The sequence below is a fragment of the Chelonoidis abingdonii genome, chromosome 1 (assembly GCF_003597395.2).
Source record: "Chelonoidis abingdonii isolate Lonesome George chromosome 1, CheloAbing_2.0, whole genome shotgun sequence".
In the NCBI taxonomy this organism is placed as follows: Eukaryota; Metazoa; Chordata; order Testudines; family Testudinidae; genus Chelonoidis; species Chelonoidis abingdonii.
This window is the reverse complement of record NC_133769.1, coordinates 60,761,133-60,779,020: the sequence shown is the minus strand read 5'-3', so window position 1 is coordinate 60,779,020 and position 17,888 is coordinate 60,761,133. Positions and strand designations below refer to the sequence as shown.

Genomic DNA, 17,888 nt, shown 5'->3' with positions numbered 1-17,888 from the left:
TATCAGGGTTGGAAGGGACCTCAGGAGGTCATATAATACAACCCCCTGCTCAAAGCAGGACCCATCCCCAGACAGAATATGAAGAGGATATGAAAGTGTCTTATTCAAGGGAATAAACCTGGTGGTAGCAGCACCTACACAACTGCTGTCTCTGAACTGAATCAGAAATATTTGCAAGAAAAATACATAGATTGTGTCCTCACATTGAAAAGTTATTGTTCCTGATGTTTTTGACAGGCACTCTGCCTTCCCTGCAAGGACTCTCAATGTTCAGTTGAAGAGTTTAGAAAGCTGGGAGATGAGGTAGTTGAAACACTGATTTCTTAATATGTATTTTTCCTAACTGGCTTTTCTTCAATTATGTTCAAACAGACTGTTTATGCTTTGCCTACCCTCGCATTTGCATTTGTGTGCCACCCATCGGTCCTTCCAATTTACAGCGAACTTAAAGAGTAAGATTTTTTTATTGTTTGTTTGTTTAAAATGAACTGTTTAGAGTCTAAAATGGTAGTGCAGAGTTGCTCCACTTCACCCTCGTAATTCAAAGGAAAAGTAGTTTAATAAAATCAGAAAACAAAGGAGCACTGCTTGAAGCTAGGTAAATCTGGATTCCCTATGGGGTAACATGACGTCCCAGGGGTTTTCTTTAGCATGACACAGCGATTTTGGAGAGCCAAGCAGTGCAAATTATTATAGTTTACAAGCTAGAGTCTTGTACTTCAGCTAATGCCATTGATTCCATTGTAGCAAAAAGCCTGTGACAAGAAGTTATGCTTTTTATGTACAGGCTTTCACCCCAATGTGTTTTTAAACCACATCCGGTATAGTTAAACGATATGACTGGCACCAATAACTTTTCTTTGTGTACGAAAGATGAAGAAGATGAGCCTCTCACACCAGGAACTGTACCTCTGTCCCTCGCATAAGGGGAGCAAAGGGGCATGAGCAGGCAGTAGGTGTGGTGACCTGATTTGCACTGGTGCAAGTTACAGTAGGCGCCCTGCTGCTCTAACATCTATCAAGGCTGAGTGGCCAATGATCAGGGAGCTGCAACTGGCTCCTTGCAACTGCTCCCTCCAGCACAGCTCAGATCCAGTAGAGAATCAGGGCTGATATTTTTATATCTTAGATAAAAACATTTTTTGTCATGAAGCAAAATCTGCTCCTAAATGACTGTATGCCATTTTCTCTTTACTCCATATTAATGTCTTTGCATTAGTGCTTCAAGGTCAAAGAGTTCAGCTCCTATTTAAATACCTAAAACAAGTTACTGGAATTTCAGCAGTGCTCAGCCTGCTGCAGTTCCCATACTTGTCAAAGGATCTGCTGTTTGTTGAAATTCTGGCTACTTTATAAGGTGTCTAACTGGGAGCTGTTGGGCACTTTCAGCTTCCATTGACTTCAGTGGGATTTTTGAGTGCTCAGCTCTTCTGTAATCTGGGTGTTTCTATTTTGGTATCAAAATATTGATTAAGAGCCCAGCACTAGGCACCCAGGTTTAAGCATTTCAAAATTAGTGTAAAAAATGAAATGTTTGTTTAACCAATTTTTTTTAAACTACAGCAGTTCTCCTTACCAGAGGACACAGACCATTTTTTGCAAACATTTAGGATGTTAATATTCTGTTTTACTGATCCTTTAATTTGCACATAGAAGCAGTTCCAAGCTGACACTTTCTCTACAATAGAGGTTACTGCTAAGGGCTATAGCCACCCATTGAGATTTGGGGATGGCAGTATTCACAGAATGGTCATTATGTTCTCTTGACTTAAAACCCTAGCAAAACTGGGAGGCTACCAATGGCTTTTGAGAGACTTAGTCCCCCAGTCATTCTTCTCCTTCAGTACAGCTATTGGGGATCACTGATTTAAATGAAGAAAAGACACGCTCTGGAGTCTCTCCGATGCTAGTTAATTTTGTTTGTGCAAAGGTTTATACATTTCTACAACAGTTATTCAAACAAAATGCAGCCATTCTTTATGTTTTCTTCTTTTTCCAGTCGCACACAGAAGAGAATGCAAATGGTTTCCAATATCTCATTTTTTGCCATGTTCATTATGTATTTAATGACTGCTGTTTTTGGCTATTTCACTTTTTATGGTAAGTAAGCAGCTTTTGATGATGTAACATATCGGTCAGAAAAAATCCAGCTGAAATCAATAACATTTACCCACTGAAAAAGGAGAATCCCACTCACTTACCTTACTAGAATTTTCAAAAAAAATTCCATAACCTTTTCCGTAAAGATACAAATCTCTTCTTTACTGGTGCTCTGAATGGCTACAGACAGTAGCTATATGCAGCATTTGCCAATGTAACTTCAAAAATGAAAGAGAAAGGAGGAAAGGCCAGACTAATGCACTGAAACTCCCAGACACCACAGCACTCACGGGGAAAAATTAGTGGATGCTCTGCATCCACCAGCAGGCAGCCAGCCATGTCCCCACTCCTCCGCCTACTTCCCAGCACTTGCCACCACCAAACAGCTGTTTGGTGGTGTACCAAGCTCCAGGAGGGAGGGGGGAGGAGAGGAAACATGGTGCGCTCAGGGGAGGTGGTGAGGCGGGGGCAGGGATTTGGGGAAGGAGTTGGAATAGGGGCGGGGGGCAGAGTTGGAGCAGGGACTTTGGGGAAGGGGTTGTAATGGATGCGGGGACAGGGATGGAATCGGGGGCGGCGCAAAGGGCAGAAGGGGGTCGAGCACCCACTGTTGGGAGCAGAAGTCGGTGCCTATGGTGCTGGGACCAAGTCCTGGGGGCAACCTGGAGCAGGAACCCTGGAGACAAGTCCACAGAAGAGTAAAATCTAACCCTACAGATTGCGTGAATCTGTGAGGAGAGGAAACCCAATTCTTTCCTACTTTATCATGTGCCTGAATATTAATACTGTGTGGATAATGCTGAATGTGTGAGAGCCCCCAACCCCGATGTTCGCCTGCACCCTATCAGTTGCAGAATTGGGGTGTGAAAAGGCAGCATTACTTTTCTCCTTCCCCATGGATCATCATTTGAGGCTGACCGAAACATGCCTTTTTTGAATGCATTTTTTTTTCTGTAGCCCTTTCCCTCATCCTTTCAGAGACCAGAATAGCATTTTTATTTTGGCCTTCTCTTTTTTAAACCAACACTACTTTGTTTGTTTGCTCAGGGTGTTGCAGTTATTGCCATATGTACATTACAGGAGTACAGTTACAAAAAATTAGGTATTGATAAAGGTCACTTGCTTGGGCTGTATAGTATTTCGCTGTCATGCTGAGTAGGAGACCAGAGGTACAGAGGCAGCAACCTGGGCTTATAATGGCAGAATGCGCCTCATGTGGTATAAGCCAGGTATGAGAAGGGACTATGCCAGCCCCCTTTTAAAATTGCACTTGCAAACTGAAGGAAAGTTTGGGATGATTTCAGGCTTTTTCTGTATACTTATAAGTGATTCTTGCCAGAGAGGGTTTATCCTTTAGGGTCAAATCTTTCTGACAAGTAATATTTTTGCCTTTAGGAATAGACCAGATTGCACCAAATGGCAGGTATTTTAAAACTATATATCCCCAATGAGCCCCCTGCAAAGTCTTTACCCTCCTGCCTCCCCACATCAGATTACACAGGCTGACTACTCTTCTGTGCTATCAGTTTTCTCAGGACACCTTTCAGAAACAAAGTCTGAACACTTCCAGGAAAGGGCAGATTAATATACTTTTTTTTGTGGCCAGTGCATTTGCTTCCTTTGGTTACAGTTATGAGAGTTTTTTTAAAGCTGTGGAAACAAACAAATGAATACTATATTCTTCCTGTCTGCCAGTACGTGCACACCTGGTCCACAGCATTTCTCACTGGTTAAGGGAGATGCTTTTGTGGGAGGCCTTGTTAAAATATTGTCAGTACACATGGCGCTCCTGGTGACCCATATCAGGAGCATTTAGAATGGATCACTTCCTCCAGGAGGTGGTCATTGAGGTGCAAGGGCTGTGAGTGTTGCTGAGGGTAGGTTCAAGGGGGAAAATGGAGGTGTGGGGGTAGCCACCAGAAGTAGCTGGATCGCAGTTTGTGTGGTCAGAGAAACCTCATGGGGAAAGGGTTGACCTAAAAAGGGATTTGTTCTTCAAGAGAAGATGTTCTGTTTTCTCCTAGCACTCTATTTGCTATGTGGACTTATTTAGTGCAACCTAATAATTTAGTATAAATTCAGCAGGGACAGTGCATGTGGTTATTTTTATGTAAGTTTAAGCTGCCAAAAAATCCCCAGTAGCTACGCTATGCCTCCCTGTAGTCTTCTCCAATGGACTTTAGCTTAGAGTTAACCTTGTGCTTTCTTGACTGGGGATGCTTTCCTGAAACAGGGCCCCAAAGAGTTAATCTTGAAACATGGAATCACTGGAGTATGGTTTAAAACATATTTTAACTCAAGAATGTTTCATTCCGTGCCCTTTTGTTTGCTGATACATCACTTATTTGTTCAAGAAGGCCATTGTTAAGTGACGGTTTCTGTAAATTAATTGGTTATTTGCTGGAACATTTACGTTATTGTCTTCCCTGCAGACAAAGTGCACTCAGATCTGCTTAACAACTACCAGAGTAGAGATGACATCCTCATCCTGACAGTGCGTGTGGCTGTCATTTTTGCAGTCATACTCACAGTGCCAGTGCTTTTTTTCACTGTAAGTATAAGGCTTCTTGCAATTTAGAAACAGCTAAGATCTGTAGTAGGTACACTCTCCCAAAGCAAGGCTGGTTTGTGTGTGTGGCCTGGTTTCTGAATCAATGACAGACTAGAGAGTACTTGATCCTGCAGTCAGTCTTTCCACATATTAAACTCCCATTGGCTTCATTGGGAGTTCTGGATGGGAGAATAAGAAACTATCATACAATTAAAATAGATTAATCTCTCATGGAACTGGAAGGTGTTAAGTTGATTTAAAATGAAAATACATAAGGGCCTTATCCTACCCTATTGATCTCAATAGAGGCCAAATCAAGGATGAAATCCAAGAACAGAGGAACCACAGAAATCCCTTTCAGTAACCCTGTTGTAGTAGGGCTCTTTATGAGAGGGTGGGATGGACTGACCATGAGGGCAGCCTCCACTTCCCCTGTGTGTTGCAGAGATCAAGGAGCTCTGTACAACAGTTGAAGAGTCTGATACAGAAAGAGGCATTATGAGCAGGTTGGGGAAGGAGTCACTGAATCCACAATTGTGCAGATCTAGTGGATTCAATACCTCCTCACTCACATGAGTGACATTATTCCAACGTACTATGTAGACTGGAATCAAGGCCGGCTCCAGGCCCCAGCGCGCCAAGCACGTGCTTGGGGCAGCATGCCGCGGGGGGCGCTCTGCTGGTTGCCGGGAGGGCGGCAGGTGGCTCCGGTGGACCCTGTGGAGGGTCCGCTGGTCCGCGGCCGTGCTTGGGGCGGTGAAATGGCTAGAGCTGGCCCTGACTGGAATGGGACCCACAGAGTGGCTATGTTGTAGAGTTGGATGTAGGTGAATTCCATTCCTTCTCATCGCTGTTTAGTTCCACACACAAAACCGATTACATGAGCTATCACCCTAGTAGAACAGCAGTTTTGAACTAAAATGTACATATTAACATACTCCCTGGCCTCTGTCAAGAAATATAATCTAGGGGAAAATACACTTGTACAGACACATAGAAATCCAGTTCTCAGATTTTGAATTAAATGTAAGGCTTATTCCAAAGGCAGTACATTCGAGTCCTCCAGAATCACTGGGGCATCCATGAAAATCTCATTGTCATGCACAGTATCAATAAAAATTAGTATATGGGCTTGAAAGTTGTATGCTGCTCCTAACAGAGAACTCCTCCTTTTCCTACAGGTGCGTTCTTCTTTATTTGAGATGGCTAAAAAGACAAAATATGACTTATCCCATCATGTTGTGGTTACTTTTGTCCTCCTGATTTTCATCAACCTGTTAGTAATTTTTATCCCCTCAATGAAGGATATTTTTGGAGTTATAGGTACAGTATTCTGGTTTTATATAATAATAAATAGCTGTTGTTGGCAGATGTGAAATTCCACAATAACTAACATATTTATTTGAATGTTACAGGAGTAACTTCTGCCAATATGCTGATTTTCATTCTTCCTTCATCGCTGTATTTAAAAATCACACATCAGGATACGGAAAAATTTACTCAGAGGATTTGGGTATGTTTTTCTGTAGATCAATGTAGTGCTTTGCCTGGTACTCATTAAAATGTATTAGGCTGAGAACAGATCTAATCTGTTGTCTGAACATATGTGAACCTATTGCTGCTACCCTTGTCCTTCCTCCCTCTGTCACACTGCTGTGCAGTGTTTTGTCTTAAATTAGATTGTAAGACCTTTGGTGCAGGGACTCTTACCTTCTTATGTGTTTGTACAGCACCTAGCACACTGAGGCCTTGATCTGATTGGGTGCCATCCGGAAGTACCACAATTTAAACAATAGTAATTCCTAACAAGGTTCTGAGTCCCTTGAAGTTTGGCAGTAGAGGAGCTGCCACCATAGCCACAACTTATTTTGCACTGCAACACATTACCTGAAAGAGCCTGCAGTGTGTCATGTTTGCAGCACTTCACATTTGTTTTAAGGGATCACAGTCAAATTTTGGGCGCCCCCTGCAAAAGGAGCCAGCTCTTCACCGTCTGTGAGCATACAGGACTGTGACAACTTGATCTCAGCAAGGCCTTACAAGTTTTTACTGCATGTCAAGGGAGGCTTGCAGTCCAGAAAATGTCACAATCCTTCCCATACTGAGATTAGAATAAAAAACTTTCTTGATGAAGGTCAAAGATCCTGCTAATTTCCCAGCTGTGAATAGAGTCATGTAAGATTCTGAATAGTCCCTCTGATTTGCTGGGTGCACTCAGTGCGCTACCAGAACCAGCCCTTCTGTTATCATGCCTTTGGGTTTTTTTCATATTACAGTAGTGATTTGGATTAATTTTATTTGATTACTTCATAATCAAGAACTTCATTTGGGCCAGGCTCGTGATTCCATATAGTTATTTCTCTGCACTGGCATGCAAGAATCTTAGGTTACATATGTGGGTTAATTCATTAGCTCCCCAAGACGACCATGGCTGAAATGCTGTGCAAGTAAACCCTCATGGGATGACCCAGTGCATGTGCTTTACTTCATTCTCCAATGAGCCCATTGGCTGGTTAAAGAGCAGAGCCAAGGGGTACCAGAGGAGAACCCATTCAGCCCTCTTCAGATAGTCACTGAAATGAGCGCTTAAGGCGGAGGTTGTGAACTGAGGATAGAGGAAATTTTCATTCTCAGTGCTTAACAAGGAATTCAGAGCTTTGTTTTCATTTGCAATTTTGAAACCCAGTATCAATTTTTAAGTCTCTCTAAGGAAAATGTTACCTTAGTTGAAAGGCTCCATTCCTTTTTTCTTTCAGGCTTCTCTTTTCATGGCATTGGGAATATTGTTTTCCCTAGTGAGCATTCCTTTGGTTATCTATGACTGGGTGCACTCAGGAGACAGTGCTGAAGGCAACTGAAGTCAACATCATGCTGAAAAGGATACATCCCTGTTTGGTACTCACCAGAATCACCACCATTCTGTTTTATCTGTCCCATCCATTATGAGTTTACTCAGATCAAATCCAAATAATGAAATACTGATATAGATGTATTTGCTTGCAGAAAATGCCCATTTTCCCAACAGCAATATCAGTTTCTCCAATTCCAGTGAGTTATCAAATCAATGTTAAGTTTGTGTTGATTGTCTGCAAGGGTTTACATGGCTTTGCCACTTGGTTCCAATCATAATTAATTTTTACTCTTCTGGCTATGAATTAGATCGTTCTAATACTAGTCCTAAAACTTCCAAACCATAATATTTAGTACCTTGGAGCAAGACGTGTATTTGTTTTTTGTTTTGCAAATCCAGATTCTAGAATAGTTTTCACAAATGATGTTCAGCTCTCACCATCTTTTTTTAACCAAAACTGTACTCTTAAATTGCATACATTTAATCTGGTTTTTCATTACTATTTTGTAAACTATTTCCCCTCATTTAGTAAGTGTAGCATTCTGGAGTGTTTATATGAAGGGCACCATGAAAGCATCAGCTGGTGTTAGATAAAAGTATGTCCTGTATTGGTGCTGCTCTTTGTGATGTAAAAAAAAAAAAAAAAAGTAATTGGAGCAGCCAGTCCAAATGGTTGAGCTGATAGTACATCAAATCACCATGCAGGGACACATACTCAACCATGAGTGACCTTAGACCAAGAGGAATATCAAATATCACTAACCCTTTTGAAACTGACTAGAAACAGACATGGTATAGAGCACTGAACATTTGAAACCAACCAGGAGAAGGCAGAGCTGATTTTTGTGTGAAAGGAAAGATTCAGAAATATGCATTTTCTTCCATATAAACAAATATTTACTATACATCCACACGTTTCAAGAAAAAAATGAAAAATTCCAGTTATATCAAAAAAACACCACCTTTAGTCATACTTAATGCCTTTTCCTTTAGGATAGTTTTGCATATCTGCATATGACCTTGTAAAGAAGTTAACTTAACCTTTTAGGGTTAGCCCTCCTCCCATTGAAGTCAATGTGAGTTTTTGACTCCAGTGGGAACAGGATCAGGTCCTTATGCAAAACTGGATTCTTAATTGGAATCAAGCCAGATTTTATTTTTTTAATATCTCTTTAAATAGAACACATTTTTATATTTAAAAAGCCTATTTCTGTTTCTTCAGGATCAAACAAAAATAGCTATAAATTATTTGCAGAGCCACTCTAACTTTGCATTTATGTTGTGGCATATTGTCAGTTTGGAGAATGGCTCAAGTTAGAGATTCAGGTACTAAGCAGGTGATCTTTATCATCACATACCGAATCATTTTTAGTAATAATGTACTACCAGGGACACACATTTGTTCGTGTTGTATTGTTCTTTATGTGTGAATTAGAGAGTCTGAATTATGCTGTCAAACGTGTGCTAGGTTGCTGGTGCAGGGATCGGCAACCTTTGTCACAAAGCCTGCCAGGGTAAGCCCCCTGGCAGGCTGGGCCGGTTTGTTTACCTTCTGCATCCACAGGTTCGGCCAATTGCAGCTCCCACTGGCTGCAGTTAGTCGTTCCAGGCCAATGGGGGCTGAGGGATGTGCTGGCTGCTGCTTCCTGTAGCCCCCATTGGCCTGGAGTAGTGAACCGCAGCCAGTGGGAGCTTCGGTTGGTCGAACCTGTGGATGCAGTAGGTAAACAAACCGGCCCGGACTGGCAGGGAGCATACCCTGGCAGGCCATGTGCCAAAGGTTGCCGATCCCTGTCCTAGTGTAAACAGAGTCTGAATGAGCTCTTCCCTGACATCTAGTGGTGAGCTGTGGAAAAAGACTTCAGAAGCTGAAGTCGTTTGCCTGCACACACCCACCCAGCCTAGGTGTTCAGCATGATGGGATTGCTTGCCCAAATTATCACTTATGGTTGGTATTGGATCCCCAGTCTCCTTGTTATTGGGGCAGGAGTAATAAAGCATTGTTATCCTTGTTGTGTGAACCAAGGGCAGCCGAACTGTACCTGGCATACCCCAGTGGAGGGACTCACCCTCAACTGAACGGCACTTGCTAGGCAGAGGACATGGGTTCCAAAGTCTAATGACTTGAGAGAGGGTGGGCCTTGTTTAAGGGTCTTAGACACTGTTTGACCCTTCCTCTCTCTGTGGTATAATAGAGTTAATTTAGATTCAATTGAGAGTCTTGTTACATGCTGCAGAGCTGAAATCACTGATACCTAGGTCTGAGTATTAGACCTACTTTGGGACAGTGTCTCTATTGCAAGAGACTGGCCAGTGTGCACCAGCAGTGAGGCTCCCCCACTAACAGTTGAAATCAGTGAGAGACATCTTGGCAAGTGGCCAGCAGGGTGGCTGGCAGAGAGGCTGGTGGAGAGGGCCAGAGCAGAGACCTGCAGAGAGGTGCAGCAAGTGGCCATTGGGGCATGTAAGGTGCCTCCTTACACCACACCCCCCACTTCCACACAGCATGGGAGGTGAACTCTGCAGATGAACCTCGAACTCTGGGGCTGCACTGGCCAAGGACAGCAACTGTGAGTGGAGTACAGAGAAGGGATGGGCACGTTGAAGGGACTTGGGTTGCTGGACTTAAGAACCTGAGGCGAAAGGACACTGCCCAAATTACCTGGGGGTGGGTCTTTTGCTCATGGTTTGTGTTTATGAACCCTAGTTGCAGTGTTTTCCCAAATTAATTCTGAGTTTCTTCCCTCCTTTTATTAAAAGTTTTTGCTACACTCAGACTCTGCGCTTGTGAGAGAGGAAGTGTTGCCTCTTAGAGGCATCCAGAGGGGTTGTGTGTAATTGTCCCAGGTCACTGGGTGCGGGCTCGAGCCCATTTTGTGTTGTATTGTTGAAAAAGAACCACTAGATACTGAACCCGGCCCTTGTTGCTGCTGGCTCCACCTGGCAGAAGGGTTACACTAGCATTGGAACTAATGGCTACCAGGAATACAGGTGTACATTCAGAGTTGAATAATGCCCTTCATAAGTTCAGGTGTACCTGCCAATTTGTGATGACTCTCTCATTTTCAGTGGCTGATTTATTTTATACTCACACTATAACTAAGGAAAAAGAGACTAGGATTAGCAATCATATCTATGGATATTATTTGTCACTAAGTTTTTTCTTTTTACAGACCTGATACTTCAAGATAATTGAGTTTCCTGTGAGCTGCTAAATTGCCTTCACTCCTATTGCCTTGTCCTTACATCGCTTAAAGTCACTGGGAGTTGAGGTCACTTAGCAACTTGCAGGAGATGCTCAGAACCTGTAAGGGTCTAGCCCTATGGGCTGTCTATGCTACACAGGTCAAAATAAGGCAGCTTATGTTAACCTAATTATGTCAGTGTACATACTACAGCCTTGTCCCGCCGATGTAAGTGCCCTACTATGCCGACATAATAACTCCACCTCCCCGAGAGGAATAAGGCTTATATCAGTGTAGTTAGTGCAGTGCAGTGTCTGTGTAGACACTGCATCTCTTACATCAGCTTTCATGTCAATTTCACAACAGGAGCCCTGCTGTCCTGGAGAGATGGGCAGCTGGATCCTGCTCCCAGCTGAAGTCAGGGTGAGAAGCTCAAGCAGCCCCATGCCAGCTTTTGGTGAGGGGAGGGGCAAGAAGCTGAGGCAGCTGCACGCTGCTCCCCAATGGTAAGAAGCCCCAGGCGGCTTCCCCCGGCTCCCTGTGGGAAATGTGGAGGTAAAAAGCCTCAAACAGCTTTGTTCCAGTCCTCGCTGGGAGTGGGAAGCAAAGAGGGGAACAGCCCACTAGAAGCCTGTGGGGCAGCCAGGCTCCAGGCAGGGAGCTGCCAGCAGAGCTCAGAGACCAGGCTCTCAGCTCCCCACACTGCCTCCTATTCGGTCAGCAGAAATGCTCCTGGTAAGGCCATGCACCACCAACCCAAAGAGGGTAGTGTGGACATGAACCACCACATTAATTACTGTGGTGGATGTAAGTTGACCTAATATAAGTAGACTTAGGTTTGTAGTGTACACAAACCCTAAAAGACTAACTTTAACCTGTGAAAATTTCTTAGGTGACTGTTTTATCCCACAAGTACTCTGGGGTTGTCCTCCTCCTTCCCTTTTCCTTCCTTCTACTACTGACAGTAGAGATTACTGAGTTGATGGGACTGTGACAGAGGAGATATTGAGGGGGACTTTCAAAGGCACAAATGAGTTAGATGCCCAACTCCCACTGATATTCAATGGGAGTTGGGCACTCTCCCTCTTTACTTCTTCCTCACCCACTCTGTTCCCTTCTTCAATTTGCATACTGCAGTCTTACTGAATAAAATAAATTTAATTAGCAGGATTTATGCACTGAGTGCAATTTCCCCTAGGCATAGGACCATCATCATTTCTGTCCTGAAAGGGTGTAAGATGGACTCAGTCCTTAAACAGGCTGTGTGCTGGCCCCGTACATGGGGTGTGGGGGTGTGGGGATTTCACTCAGACTGATTTACTGGACTCGTATATATAGCTATTTATGCAAAGGAATAATATGTATGTTGATGTCTGTGGTACAGACTGTGAAATAATGCTTTTTTATTTTCTCATCAGGTTTATACATTCTTAACAGAATGCAATAGACCCTACTGTAACTGTCAAAATCACTGTATAAGGTTATCTGTAAAATGTACTGCTGTTATTCAGTTTGTTTGAACTAGTGAACTTATATCCAACAAAAGTATGAATCCCACATTTTAGCTAGGCTTTTAAGAGCACTGTAAAACGCTATAGGAGTTCCTCTGTTAAATTAGTAGGATACAGAGTACTGTATCTACTTAGTAGGTGGCAGCATGCTTTCCTTTTCTAGAGAGCTTGTCACTGTTGTGGACACTGCAGATTCATAGACTGGACGTGAAGCTAGTTAAACTGTTCTGTTACGGTGATTGGAAAGTGGTGGGAGAAGGAGGAAGTAGTTCCAAGCAGGAGTTCCTAATAAGGTTTTAGGAGTAGATCGTGAGCCAGTGTTACGTTGACTGACACCAGCTGCAGATCTGGCCCATAAAATCCTCTGCTTTTGGCTTTTGATCTTGACTAGCATTTCATTGACAGTGAGCTGTGGAGAGAAATGAAGAAGCTATCTCCCTTCTCTCCCCCTGCCTGTTTATAAACATAAATAAGTAAAATACATTACAATTTTGGACCTAGAATCTTGGAAGTAATGCTGTTTTGGGATGAAGTGTACAGATGGGCCTGCACAAGACCTATGTGTCACATAAGCCCTAATCTGAGGATATAAGGGGGATCTCAGTGGTATACAGCCCTTGTTCTGGCCCCTTGCCAGAAGGGTAATTTCTATCCTTCAGGATATCCATCCACTCCAGAAAGTTGATTTTCTGAGCTTAATAATGATACGTGTGTGTTCTATTTTGACTGGTCACACATTTAAATGAAACTTTGAAAACATGTTTGGGGACAGCATGGGTTTCATCTGCACATCTGCCTCATAATACAAAGCACCATACGTATTTATGGTGCGGTATGAATAATTAATTATATATAATGATATCTATAGCCCATCCTAAATCCGCAAAGACTAATTGCTTTAATCTTATATTAAGACGAAAGAGCATCTTGGCAAAAAGCCTTCTGATTTTGAATGACCCCAATCTAGTTCCACAATCCTAACACTGGTATCCTTAGGACCAACCCACAACAGTGTGTATTCTATTCCATCAACAATACCAATAATGGCTCTTCTTTCCTGCTACCAAGAAGCTCACACAAAAGTTTCCAAGAGCACTTTGCATCAGGAAAACCTTTTCCCTATAATATATACAAAGAATGTTTTATTTGTATCAAAATGGAAGGCTTTCATTACAAACTGTGAAAATGGTAGCAAATTAATAAGTACAGGGCTGAAATGGTCTGAACATTCACATACTGTGAACATGTTTGTTTCTAAAGAAGAATCTATGCAGCTGTGTGGTATTGTATGAAATGTTTCATTTTTATGTATATATATATTGTAAATAAATAGGATGCTGTATATTTTTGCTATTGTTTATCCCCTGTGAAATAGATGTTAGTCACTGTGTATTAACAAAAATAGATGTTTGTATCCAAATTTGAACAGAAACATGAATACCTTAGCTTCTCACGTAGCAATATGTACATCCCCTCCCCTCTATCCTTTATCATTGTTGCCTCAAGTAAACTTTAAACCTAAAACTATAATTATAGTGATGAATGTAGCAAGAAAATGGCTGCATTTTTTCAATATAGTCCAATGAATTTACTAGAATTCAATGCTAATGCCTGTATTCATATTTTCTCAATAGCAAATTATTCAAACAATGCTCATGATGGGTGAAATTACTCCCTGTGCAAAGGACCCACACAATGCCTAGTCACCTCCTAGGTTGTTGGTAGTGATCAAGTGGCACTAGTATCTTAAACAGGCTTTGCCGCACCAGGTGAATTTCACCCACTAAAATAATCATGCTTTAGAAATAGGAGCTAGAGATAAAGTGATCGAGCATATTCCATACCATGTTAACACTGTTCAATAGAGTATTCAATATTTATGAAAAATAGAGGTTGAGAAACGGGTCTAAAAATAAATATTTAATTTTCCAAGCTTGCTTTGTAGCCTAGGATAAGGACAAGTCTTGCAGTAATATTTGTTTTAAACATGAGCACAAATTTGAAGGAAAATGTATTAGTTGCTTTTACAGAGCTTTTCAAACTGCTACATGTATACTGTGTTTCAGCCAAGATACAGACTGTAAAAGGTATTTTTTCATAAGACTTGGACTTCAGATTGTTTATACTAAATCCATTTTCTAGAGTCTCTATGTAAGTTAAGGTTCACCCAGCTGCAGTACAAACATTACAGTGTGATGTACACTTGATGCCAGGTAATTTCCAATGGGGTTTGCAAATGTGTCATGACTCATGGGTGATCTTTTGCTCCTGCTAATGTCACTATACTTTGTGCTGTTCATGTTAAACATAAGCAAATAGATTACAGTGTTTCCCAGTTTGTGTGTAAATAAATAAAAGAGTAATAAGTTCTGTAATCTGTTGACAATATAGTTTTTAAACATTAAAAATGTGATCTAAAATCATGAGAATGTTACGTTCATTCTTTCAAGGGGACAAATATGTTTGTTACAATCTCTTAAACAGCATGAGCTACCAGCTCTTACTCATGTGGAGTAGTACTTATGCAAGTAATCCCATTGAACTCAAGGCTTGCAGCCCTGGGTACCAGTTGTACTAGACTCTCAGGGAATTGATAAGTGGGATTGGATAACATTTTCAAAGTCAACTGAATCTCACGGACTTCCATTGACACCTAGGTGCTTTGGGAAAAAATTCTTTTTCACCTTTAAGTCACTAGTATAACTATAGCTCTGGTCATGGTGAACAGTGCTTGTGGAATGAATTGGTGGCTACAATCCTACCTTCAGTCTAAAATCTTCTCCCTGAATAACTCAACTGAATGGAAGGGAACTATGTGAGGGGGTTTAAAATAAAAAGAATCTTTTTCTAGCACCCACTCATCCACCTCAGGAAGGAGGGAAAGGGGCCAGAGGAGCCATGCATCAAAAAGATCCTTGACCAACTTCTGCCATGCCTCCAATCCCTCTCCATGCACATTAGCCTAGGGAGCCCTCATGGAGCAGGGCTCCATGCAACATGCATGCCTCTATTCAGTGTCTGCTAACCCAGCCCCCCTCGTTTGGCAGAACTGCACCATTTCCACTTTCAGTGGGCATTCTCAATTACCATCTTTGCTCCATACATTACTGGGTAGGGGAGTGTGAATTGGTGAAACTGAAAACTTAAACAGAGAAGCAATTTTCTCTCCATCTCTCTCCCATCCCCTTTCTTTCCTCATTTGGAGAGCCCAGGGCAGGAAGATATTCCCTCTTGCTCCTCAGGCTGTAGCATATGTTAAGACCACTGCAAGAGAGCTTATAAGAAGTACTGGGGGTTGGGAGCAATAAGGATGAGTGATAAGGACTTCCAAGCACGGCTCCATGACACAGGATTTTGACTCCTTGTTGTCCTATAACCTGTCCTCTCCCCCGTTACCACGCAGTGGAGCAGCATCAGTTGTGCTGCATAATTCAAAGCTGCCAGCAGTCCCCGCTCAGACCATGGGATTTGTGCTAGAGGGCTTTGTGGCAAAAGCAGAGCCCCCTGGAGGGTGTGCATCATGAGTTACAGAATTGTTAAATAGCAGCTTTTAGTCTGACATTCATCATAAGTATTAAAATCAAACACCTTATCTTTCTGTTTCAGCTTAGAGAAAATAATAAATTTATAAATGCCATAGCTTTGGCTAGGAACAGCAGTCTTCTTACTGGTTTAATGGTCCTTGACTTTGCCAAGGTATTTGCTCATCAGGATTTATTGCTTAAAAAATAGGGGATTACCAGAATGCTTAGAAAAAATGTGTTGCTTGAGTTAGATTTAGATAAGATGGCAAAGAAATAAATTGGAATAGGCAGGAGTAAGAGCTACTCCTGAGGAAGGCCACTGTGCAGTCCAGTCCACTGAGCAAGGCAGCTTTACAGGCCTGACTTGGTTCCTTATTGATCAAAGTCCACTTAAGAACACTGAACTGATTTTCCAAGACCTGCTGGCTATTGGCCCTTGCTACCAGAAGGACCACCGTAACCATGACCACACACGACATCTTCACTTCATTAGAAAATAAAACTGGAAAGTCTCATACTGCAGAAACAGAACATTCCTAGATTATATAGCCCCAAGAACCCCCTCACTCCTGGATTATGCCCTGCCACTTTCCTCTGCTCAACTCTATATCCCAAGCCCAGTAGGAAAATGCTAGCTACCTACCTATCTGTTTCCAACTCTCTCTTGACTCTTCATTTAGGAGTGTGTTCCCCTAGCGTCCATCATCCATCTTGGACAGTGACTTGCTGGTGCATGTTAACTTCAGTCTGGTGAGTTAGTCATGGCCCCGTCATGACTAGAGCAGCACCAGGTCAGGTGTATGGACAGGTTTTGTGCCCTTCTGAAAATCCGTCTTGAGTGCTCCAGGCTACACTTGCCCCTACCCATCTGATCTCCTCTCTCACATGCAGGGGACTTGTGTTCAGCTAACAGACCCTTTCTGGAAATGTGTCTCAAAGCTGCCATTTTACCAGAATGGCTTGCTACATTCACCCACTAAAACTTTAGAAAATTTTGGCCATGGTACTAAGGCTTGGTACTAGCTTTATTGGTGGAGGGATACAGAGAATAGTCCCAATGGTGTGGTCTGGCATGAAGGGTCCACTGGGACTCATTGGCATGACCTATATAACTCATTTGTGGTTTTGCCACTGATGAATAATGCATCCAGCTCAAATTCATGCTGAAAGAACCTTTATAGCACACCATTCTGTATTTCCTAAATAACACACAGGTAGAATGTTTCCAGGTTCTTAGGAATACTGCAACCAATTGTTCATTTTATAGGTGCCTCTTACAAATGCCACAGAAACAGCAAAATCTTCAGATAAAACGTCCCACAAGCTTGCCAGTTTTGTTGCAGGAACTGACACTGAACTGCAGCAAAATTAATGAGGCCTCCCTTCCCTTCCCCCTCACAGAAAACAACTTTATAGTTTGCAGCACCATAGAAACGGCCGTCAAGTAAATAATCACCTGTGAGACAGCATGCCAAAGCAGTGACAGAAGGTACTGCCAGGCAAGGAGGCTAGCATGAGAGCTCAACCAAGCTGTAGTGTGGAAGGTGTGAGCAGACAGAACTCAAACAGGTTTTAATACAGTTCAAGAGGAGCACCTTGAAGTAAATACACTGTAATTCCAAGCCAGAATGGAACTGTGTGAACACACCACTCAGAATCATAGCAGCAGGAGCAATTTATTTTTAACCGTTCAAGAAATTTGTGGCTGCATCTGGCTAAGACACAAGTAAATAGCTTCATACATAATCTCAGAAGACCCATACCCTGTACACACTATATTCTGTGCGAATAGCTCTCTGCGTACACTGATTATTGGGGTCAGCTTCCACGTGGTCCAGTCAGGGCTGTCCCTACCCATACGCAAAGTATGCAGCTGCTCCAGCCCCTGCTTCGCCCCTTCCCTATGGCCCCAGCCCCTCCCCTGACCCAGCCCCTCCCCCACTCTCCTGAGGACTGCCCTCCATACCCCAAGGCTGAGCAGGCGGGGAACTGCACCCCAGCACTCACCAGCGGCGTGGCTGGGAGCCAGAGGAGTGGAACAGGTTGGGGCTGGGTCACTCCACTTCCCGCCGCCCCATGAGTGCGGGGTCAGGCCTGCCCTGCACTCACCAGGAAGTGGAGCAACCTGGCCAAACCCACTCTGCTCTGCCTGCTCATGCTGGGGAG

The 17,888-nt window shown here is 42.8% G+C and overlaps 1 protein-coding gene across 4 annotated transcripts in view; it reads left to right on the top strand.

The window, feature by feature from the left end:
- Positions 1 to 8,438, top strand: part of SLC38A1 (solute carrier family 38 member 1) — a 60,830-nt gene extending 52,392 nt beyond the window's left edge. For all 4 annotated transcript variants that reach the window (XM_032802453.2, XM_075066002.1, XM_032802454.2 and 1 more), the window contains exons 11-16: positions 373 to 452; positions 2,000 to 2,100; positions 4,533 to 4,651; positions 5,833 to 5,974; positions 6,067 to 6,164; positions 7,408 to 8,438. In XM_032802453.2, the coding sequence (XP_032658344.1) occupies positions 373 to 452; positions 2,000 to 2,100; positions 4,533 to 4,651; positions 5,833 to 5,974; positions 6,067 to 6,164; positions 7,408 to 7,509 (642 nt within the window). In that variant the 3' untranslated portion in view covers positions 7,510 to 8,438. The remainder of the gene's footprint in view (positions 1 to 372; positions 453 to 1,999; positions 2,101 to 4,532; positions 4,652 to 5,832; positions 5,975 to 6,066; positions 6,165 to 7,407) is intronic.
- Positions 8,439 to 17,888: the final 9,450 nt, after the last annotated feature.